Here is a 10,043-nt window from a genome sequence, read left to right as displayed (position 1 = left end):
TCTCAATAGTGCCAGAAGCCACACAGAGGTCAAGGTCAATGAAGATACAGAAAAGGCCATTACATTTGGCCACTGAAAAATCATTAGGAACCGTGGAAAGAGAAGTTTTGGTGGAATGAGAAGGCCAGCAGCCAGATGGTAAGGGGTTAAGAAGAGAGTGAAAAGAATGAAAGTGGAATTATCTATTAAAAATGGCTTTTTAAAAAAGTTTCGAGATAATTGGACAATAGAGATGCTTCAAGATGAATAAAGTTAGGGAAACTCTGAACCCCAGGGCTTTTTAGTGATTATGAGTCAAGAAGTCATTAGCCAGTTAACTATATACTGGATGGTCATCATAAGTTAAGGTGAGGTCTCTCCTGAAGGAGACACAGATAGGAAGAGTGGTCAAAAGGAAAGAAAGGCAAGACCTGTATTCTCTCATCACCTGCCTAAGGCTATGGGAAACTTTGAGGTCATAGCTCTGAGCATTGGAAAGACTTAATTATTGTAAGGTCAAGATCTCACTCTATCTGAAAGAGCATAGCAATAGCCCAGCTGAGGATTGTAGCTCATCCTGAACCTAGAGGTGCGAGAGATTACAGTTACTCCCTGAGGAGCAAGCCCACAAAGTCTGGCAGATAAAACTAGAATCTGTCTTACAAAGGCAGAGATATTGGGTGACTCCAGTTTTAAGGGAGAAACTCCATAAGATTATATCCAAAACCAGAGAATGTCTCTCCTTGTGGGGATCCACACCATTAGTGCAAGAATACCTTGAAGGAAATAGCCCCAAGGAAGTATTACTTATAAAAGTAGGTCTTTGAACTAGATGCCTTCTGAAATCCTTCCACTGTAACAACCTTTAGGGCAGGGACTGCCTTTGCCTCTTCTTCTATCTCTTGGCACATATGCTATGGGGAATATTGATCCTGATATAAATTGTTGTTGATAGATATGGATAGACTATTGGGTTTAAGAAGATTCTGCTGTTGGCAGTTGAAAACTAGATTGGACAGGCAGCTGATAAATTCTGCTGGAGACTAGTTAAGAAAAACTATTTATTACTACTTAGGAGAATGTCAGGGAAAGGATAATGAAATGAGAATTTTTAGGAGCAGTATTTCCCTATAGCTAAAGGTTTCTAAACTAAATCCCCCAAACCCAAAATCTTTCCAGCAAGGGAAATCTTTGTAATCACCAAGGATGATTCTCCTTAACACTACACTTAACTATCTAACTAATCCCCAAAACTGACTGTATGTTGTCAATATGAAATCTGGATGCCTGAGTTTACCACTGCCCTTTTGGGAACCCCCCAGTGCCAGGCACCTCTGTTTTGTATATAATGAAGTGTTAAGCTTCTTTGGTTGAGTGAAAGTTTCTTCTCAGGAAGTCCAGTTTGACTTTTGCCTTTAATTTGTTACAGCTGACTGTTCCCTAATATCATAGCTATTGACTGCAAAGAGATTTACCTCACCTATTTGTGGTTAGTCTCTGTGGGCTTCCCAAATGAGTATAAGATACTCAGGTTCAGTATCTTTTTGGAACTGGCATCTAGTATGGTGTCTTCTCCCAGGGGAGTTGGCACTTAGCACAGTACTTTCTCCCAGGGATACCATTCCTAGAGTCCCAGAGCCTTTGGTTCTGTGTAGTATTTGGTTCATGACTCTGTGTGGTGGCCAAAATATTGAACCTATCTCTATTTCCTGATTAAAGAGTGGGTTTTCTGACTACTTTAATAATTCTAGGTTATTTCCAAGTTAAAAAATGGTGTCAGAAATGGAATTAGAAGTGGAAACTGCCTGAGGCCATCTGAAAAAAGAAAATCTGGATCTGCGTACCCTTAGAGGTCATTTGGAATTCCAAGTGAGGAATTTGGTTATCAGGTTTGGCTGGGGTAAGTCCACTCTCAAAATAAAGAACCCAAGCTTATATAACTTATTCTTTAATCAGGAATTATAATGAGCAATTGTGAGTCTGCGATGCCAGCCAAGAGCCCTCCACCCAAGTGGCTGTTAATGAGAATAAGGGCATCCATAAGTCTGTGATGATGAATGAGAGTTTCTGTGGGGGAAATGTTAGAGAATAAGGGCCGCTTTAATACTAAGGAACTGATCCAAAGTCCCCTTGATGGAATAGCTGCAGAATATATGAATATGGGCCTGGTACATGCAGATATTTACATTAGTGGCAGAAATTAACTGAATCTGAGCTAAAGGTAAGCTGGCCAAGGTGGAGCTCTTTCAATAGCAAAAATATTGTTTTTCTGCAGTCTGTGTTGAGTGAAGCAGGTTGGGAGACTGAAGATGTTGAGAAAGAGGCTTTTAACCTATGGGTAGAGGAATGTACATTAAGGAAATCCAGGTTGGAACAACCTATGAATCAAGAGGAAGGTAAGAGAATTAAAAAGGAGAGGGAAGAGAACCAGGTGGTATGAGGAGAGAAGTCTAAAAAATGGAGCAGAAGGAGAGGTGAAGAGCAAATAACAAAGTTACAAAAGGAGGTGAAAGACCTTAAAGAGCTTCTAAAAGGCTCTAATGCAGAGATGGGCAAGGAAAGGCTCATGTGTCAGTCTGTTTCTAAGACAACTCTTTTGAAGTTTCATTGTACTGTGTCCTACTCATTGTATTTGTCAGATTAGGAATAATGTTGCCTGGCCAGATAGAACATTGCAGGGGGCCGCATCTGGTATAAAGGTATTTTCTCAGGTTCAAGTATAGGATGGTACAAATAAAGACAGTGCAACAGAATATAGATCCAATAGCAAAAATACAATAGCTGAAAATGACAGAGAACAATAGCAACATATATAGATTACCCAACATATATATACTTAAAAACAAAATTAAATCTCAAAGCAAACAATCAATAGATATGATAGGATATAGTTACTCATCATCTACAGAAGGTGCTCTCTTTACATGGGAGAAATGGACCCAAGAGTCCTTTTATTCAATTTTAATATTTTGGAGTGGTTAAAAGGATTTGGAATGAACTGTCATAGGCAGGCTGAGTTCTTCCAGTGAGCTGGAAGTTCTTTATGTGCACCTTGTCACCTAGGTGCAAGTCATGGAGCAAGAAGTCTATAAGTTCTGCTTGTATAGCAGCACAAGATTCATGGAGCTCTTACAATTTGGTCTGCAAATCCCGTATATATGAGGCAAGAGAAGCCTGTATGGGGGATGTCCAAAAAGCATCTCAAATGGTAAGATGTGTAGATCTCCTCTGGGCCTGCTTTGTGATAATGAGATTAAATCTACCTGGCCCATTCTCAAATATAATCTCCAAAAGTATAAACAACTCCACTTAACTCACAAGTTGGGAGGTCTGTGACCCACATGTGCTAGAGTGAGTAACAAATCAGAATTTACTGACTGCCTCCTGGGCACTCCTAAGAAAAGCATCTGTTGTGATTGGACACGTTAACTAGGAGGAAGGCACAGGAAGTGACACAAAATAAGTCCCTTTCAAAGAGTTCAGTGAGTTCAGCTTGTCTCTTCTGGTTCATGTCTTGGATCTAAAGGAGCTATTCTTGTTTGTGACTTGGACCTGGAGGAGCACTGGACCTGGGACCCTGAGACCTTGGTGAGACTGTTCTTAAATCTTTCCCTTAGAACTACACGTGGTGAGTGAAAAAGGCTGATTACCTTAGCCTCCAGAGGGACCCTTGATTGGGAGAAGCCCTCATGACTAAACCCGTTGTTAATTGACTTTTAGGCTCTCTCTCTGGGTCTCTGGAGCCTTGCCAGAATAAAGCCCAGACTTGAACAAAAATCTAGTTCGTTAAATTAGATCTCTTACTCTACCCTCTTCTCATCTCTCTACTTCCACTCTCTCCTATATTTTGTAAGTAAATTACTAAAATCATTTAAGAAATTGGTATTTATTCAGTTCCTTGGCAACCACACCTTTAAATATTAATATCCAGTCCAACCATAACCCGTTTCCCTTTTACAGCTTCTAAGAAAAAATAGGACCAGAGGGAGAATTTCAGGCCATTTTAAATGAGTCTCAGTGCACAATTTTCCAATCATAGTTTTAAGTTCTCTATTCATTCTTTCAATTTGGCCTGAACTCTGGGGATGGTATGGTACATGGAATTTAGGAGTTATCCCCAAACATAAATAAATCTGAGACAGGATCAAATTGGTAAAATGAGTTCCTCTATCCAAATCAAAGCATGCTGGCAGGCCAAAGTGAGGAATAATTTCTTTTAAAAGCACTTTGGCAACAAAAGCCACTATAGCTCAAGCAGTAGGAAATACTTCAGGCCATCTTGGTCAGCTAATCTACTATGACCAGACAAAATTTATACTGTCCAGCTTTTGGCATAGTGATAAAATCAATTTTCAGGTGTTCAAAAAGTATGTAAGCCAGAGGGCACCCACCAAAAGCTTTGCCATGAAAGGCATGCCATTTAAATGTTTGGCAGGTACAGCAGGCTTTACACAGTTTAGAGGCTATGGTAGTTATGCCAGGGGCTATCCATACTCTTTTAACAGAGTCCACAATGTCTAGGGTACAAAAATGACCATTTTTGTGAATAGATTGGCAAAGTTGATAATAAAAACGTCTAGGGAGTAGGGGTTTTCCTTTAGATAATACCCATACTCTATTTATCTGTTTGACCTTAAATTTATGCTTCCATTTTCATACTTCTTTTTCATTATAAGAAAAGGATAAATTTAAGTCATCAGTAATTGTTAATGTTAAAATCAACTCAGGCCCTTCTAAGGTCTCTAGATTTGCAGCAGTATCTGCCCAGTCATTCCCCCTGGAGACAGGGTCAGTGCCTTCTGTATGGGCAGTGCAATGAACAAAGATAGGTGTTCAGGAAGCCAGAGGGCAGAAAGAACTTCATTAATAATTTCTGCATTTGCTATACATTTTCCAGCTGACATTAAAAATCCCCTTTGAAGCCAAAGCATGCCCACTGCATGACATATTCCAAATGTATATCTAGAGTCTGTGTAAATTGTTGCCTTCTTATCTTTGGGAATTATACAGGCATGTTTTAGAGCTATAAGTTCTGCACCTTGAGCACTTATATTTGAGGGCAATGAAGCTGACCACGGAGTGGCAAATTCTGTGACTAACAGAAGCTCCTGTGTAGTGTATGCCATCCTTCATGAAAGAAGAACCATCAATAAATAATACTAGATCTGGATTGTCTAAAGCAGTGATGGGCAAACTATGGCCTGCGGGCCAGATAAAGGCCTTAGTTTGCCCATCACTGCCTAAGCAATTCCTTAATCACTACATCTGGACGTGGAGGCGTAGTGATTAGGGAATTACTTAAGGCAGTGATGGGCAAACTACAGCCTGGATCTGGCCCGCAGGGAATAGTTTGCTCATCACTGGTCTAAAAGGAGTGTCCAGTGAATAATTTCAAGGTTTTTCAGCCACAGACACCAAAGATCCACAACTATTTAAAGGTTCTCCTGAAACTGATAAATCAGGAAGCAAGGTTTCAGGATTTAGAACTGCACAGAATTTTAATGTAATATTTTCATTATTCAACAAGGTTACCTCATACCTTGTAATTCTCTGATCAGAAAATGCCTGTGTTCTATGTCATAGCAACAATGCTTCAACTTCATGTGGGCACATTATGCCTAAAGGGCATCCCAATACTAAATCATCAGATTTAGTCACTAGTAAGGCTGTGGCAGCTATGCCTCTAAGTCATTGTGGTGCTCCTGAAGCTACTGGGTCCAACAGAATAATAAGCAACTGGGCACTGAGCAGGTCCTAACACTTGAGTTAAACACCTGAAGCTATCCTTCTCTGTTCGTGTACATACAAAGTAAATGTTTTGTTGTAATTTGAGATGCCTAGAGAAGGGGCAAGAAGGGTATCCTGTTTTAATTGTGAAAGAGCTGACAAGTGTTCTGCCTCTAATTTTAGTGGTTCAGGGATCAAATTTTTTGTTAGTGTTATATGGGGTTCAGTAATTTCCATCATAGCAAGGGATCCACTGCCTACAAAACCCTGTTGCTCCAAGAATTGCCCTCAATTGCTTCTTAGTGGAGGGTGCACTCAATTTTTTTAATATCTTCAATATGCTTAGGAGAAATAGAAAAGGAACCAGCAGCTAAAATGAACCCTAAATATTTCACTTCAGGGAGACACCACTGAACTTTGAGACCTTGTGGTCTCTTTTATGCAGCTCTAAAAAGAGATGTTTGCTATCCTCTTGGTACACTGTGGCATTTAGTGAGGCCAAGAAGAAACCATTCATATACTGAATTAAACTGCTATGCTCAAATTTAATAGTCTCTGTTTCTTCACTCAAAAATTGTGAGAACAATATGGGGCTATCCACAAACCCCTGGGGCAAATGAGTCCAGGTCCATTAGAAACTTTTCCAGCGGCAAATATATGCTTGGAATTCTCATGAATCTGTATGGAAAAAATGCAGAGCACTAATCTACTACAGTAAAGTATGTAGCTGTGCTAGGAATATTAGAGAGAATTGAATTTAGGTTTGAAACAGGATGTCTTTTTATGACATGATTATTTAGAGTCCTTAAGTCCTAGACAAATTTATAGATAGGTTTTCCATTGGGGCCTAATTTTGGCTTTTTTACAGGTAGGATGGACATATTATATTCAGATTTCCATGGAATTATTATTTCTTATTCAGTTAATTAATTTATCACTGGGGTAATTCCCTCAATTGCTTTCTTTGCAAGAGAGTAATGAGGAATGGAAGGAGGTGGGACATATTTTGTCCTAATTTGAACGGAAAAGCTGATTTAAGAAGACCAACATCAGAAGATGAAGTTGCCCAGAGAGATTCAGAGATATCAGCTGGGATTTTAAAAACAGGTTCCTTCATCTCCTGACTGTTTGAAAGAAGTACAGGGAGCAAATTCAAGGATTGCTCAAGCAATTCTAGTGACAGAGCCACAAGTTATTGTGGCTCTAAGCTTGCTTAAAATATCACTCCCCAATAGATTTATAGGGGAGCTAGGCATTAGAAGGAAAGAAAGTTCCATTGCCAAGAGTCCTATAGAGAGCATCTGAGGGGAAATCTTTGAGACCTTTGTAAGGGTTAAAATTAAAGGCTGTACTAAATGTATAAAAATGTGGTCACCAAAAATATATTACTCAAGTGAGGATGACTTTTTATGGTAGTTTATTTACAAAAGGAAAGTGAAAGTAAGGGAGAGAGAGAGAGAGAGAGAGAGAGAGAGAGAGAGAGAGAGAGAGAAGAAAGAGGCCTCCAGAAAAGGCCAGGAAAAGGAGTCAGCCTTTCTCACTCACCCACGTGGTAGTTCAAAGGGAGAGATTCAAGAATAGTCTCACCAAATTTCAGAGTCTCAGGTCCACAAAGTAGATCCTTCACCAGCCTCAAATTTGAACTCCAAACTCAGAAGAACTCACTTCACAGGAAGTTGCCACTGCTTTTAAAGACGTTTCTTTGCATCACTTCCTGTGCATTCTTTCCACTTTATGTGAATAAATTGTAGTTTTAGCTTTGCTTAGGAATGCCCAGGAGGCAGTCAGTCATTACTGATTCCTAAGAGTATTATATAACCACCTAGTGGTATAAATCTCAAAATATCCAGTAAAGTAATAGAGAGTATGTCCAGTATGGCTTTTGGGAATGGTATCTCCTGAATATATCTAGGCATCTTTCTTTTGTTTTGTTTTTACTTATTTTGTTTTTAATTTTTAGAATACTTTTCCATGGTTACATGATTCATGTTCTTTCGCTTACCCTTAAACTCCCCTCTTCCCTTTAAAGATACCTCCAGGTATCTTTCTTGTAAAAAGTTGGGTCATATTCCCTAGACTCATGTTGTTTCTACTGAATATAATATTCTCTTTTGATTTCTTTCACTGGATGCAGCCCCTCTGACTCACTCTGACAAGGCCTCTGACAGTTGACAGAAAACTGCTCTTCAGCTCCCCATGTAGTGCTGAGGGGAAAAGCTGTTTATAAATCGGACTTTTTTTAACTCTGTATTTCTCCACTCTAAAATAAATAGTATCTCTTTTTAGGTTCTTTTTTCCCTTTTTGGTGCACCACTTGTTATGGGGAGTATTGATCCTGATATTAATTGTTGTTGATAGATATGGATAGACTATTGGTTTTAAGGACATTCTGTTGTTGGCAATTGAGAACTAGATTGGAGAGGCAGCTGATAAATTCTGCTGGAGACTAGTTAAGAAAAGCTATTTATTACTACTTAGGAGAATGTCAAGGAAAGAATAATAAAAGGAGAATTTTTAGGAGAGGTATTTCCCTTTAGCTAAAGGTATCTAAACTAAATCCCAAAACCCCAAAATCTTTCCCATAAGGGAAGTCTTTGTAATCACCAATGGTGATTCTCCTTAACACGACACAAATAATCCCCAAAACTGACTATATATATATATATATATNAACCCCAAAATCTTTCCCATAAGGGAAGTCTTTGTAATCACCAATGGTGATTCTCCTTAACACGACACAAATAATCCCCAAAACTGACTATATATATATATATATATATATATATGCCCTAAAATTAATATATAAGCTAATAATTAAACTCCTTTTCTTATAAATTGTCTCCAAGATTCAGTGTGACTCTTTCTGTCTCTTCAGCTGTTAAGAATTCAGCTTCTGACAAGTTCAAAGAAGTTGCTCTCTGGTGCCCCCTGCTGACTCCTGCTGCAGCCCTGTCTTCTCACAGGAAACAACCAAGTCAGTCTCTCTCATTCGATGATCTGTTTTCAATCTTCCTCCAAATCTTCAGGTATTTTCCCAAACCAACTGTCACTAACTATTCCCAAGATTTCCAGAGGAAAAGCCAACCATCCACTCGCTGAGCAATCAACCCAAAGAGTGTATAGTAATTCCTAATTGCCCCTCCAATGGGAAACTGGGAATTCTTTCCCATGATCTCTTGAGGATTCTACTATCTGAATTAAAGGGCCCCTGTACCACTCACAAACATCTATCCAACCCTATTACTTATTCCTAGTTATTCAGAATCTCTAATTACTTAGCTAATTAACAAGTAATTTATAATACATAGTAGGCACTGAATAAATGTCAAACGATTGAATGAAATGCTTCTACCTTTAAATCTATGACCACAGACCTATCCCAGAGGTTAGGCGACCCTGGTATCCAGAATTCATAGGAACCTCACAAAAAACACAGGAGGCAACTCAGGAATGGGCAGAAAAGGCTTTCCCTTCCCCACTAGAAAGTTTTCTCTCAAAGTATCAAAGTTACATTTTCATCATAGATTTCGGCTATAATGAGGGGCAAGGAAAAATGTGTTTCAATTGCCTTTTTAGAGGGAAAATGAACAAATGTAATGTTAAAATTTCATCAACATGATTAACACCCTTTCCATCAAAATATTACTTAGCCCCCTGGAAATTAATTTTTTTTAATTTTAATAGCAATTAATAGGGAAGATAAATGCACCTGTGGCCATCACCAGGGGGCGGTAGCACCCACTTTGGGAATCACTGGTGTAGACCATCAACGCCAGTCTTTGGAGACAAGTAGGAAGAATGAGAGCAGTTTAGGGAAGCAATTAAATTAGTTTATTGGAAACAGAAACTGAGGGAAGAGGACAACCAAGATGAACAAGTAGATCCTGGGCTGCTGATGGAGATGCAGGAGGGATACCTAAAGTCAGATCTCCATCACCACCTCCCAACTAGATGTAATTTCACCAATACAATTCCTTTCCTTCTCAATCAAAGAAATATCCTGAATTCTTCCCTGAAAGTGCAGAGAGGACCTTCAGCATTCCTTGCACATATTTTTCTTTCTTCAAAGGAGCCTGCAGAGCACACAACAGATTAAGGGGGAGAAAGGGGAAAGAGGAGCATAAACCAGCTGGGAGAGTACCTGGATGCAGTACAAGATGTAACAGGAAATAAGTGAGTCAGAAAGAAGATGAGGCTATAGGACAGTGGAAGGATTGCCAGTCAGGGACAAATTCTGTGATTCAGTAACCTCTGGAACCTGGCACAAGACATGGCCCATATGGACAGTGTTGGAAGGAAGGAAGGAAGGAAGGAAGGAAGGAAGGAAGGAAGGAAGG

At 39.3% G+C, this 10,043-nt stretch overlaps 1 protein-coding gene across 1 annotated transcript in view; it reads right to left on the bottom strand.

Moving 5' to 3' along the window:
* Window positions 1–1,927: 1,927 nt before the first annotated feature.
* The window catches only part of LOC123236567 (olfactory receptor 1361-like), a 19,137-nt gene continuing 11,021 nt past the window's right edge, over window positions 1,928–10,043 (bottom strand). Inside the window, exon 3 of the mRNA XM_044662974.1 lies at window positions 1,928–2,046. Coding sequence (XP_044518909.1) covers window positions 1,928–2,046 — 119 coding nt within the window. The remainder of the gene's footprint in view (window positions 2,047–10,043) is intronic.

The sequence above is a fragment of the Gracilinanus agilis genome, chromosome 2, assembly GCF_016433145.1.
Source record: "Gracilinanus agilis isolate LMUSP501 chromosome 2, AgileGrace, whole genome shotgun sequence".
Taxonomy (NCBI): Eukaryota; Metazoa; Chordata; class Mammalia; order Didelphimorphia; family Didelphidae; genus Gracilinanus; species Gracilinanus agilis.
This window is presented reverse-complemented; position numbering and strand designations above follow the sequence as displayed.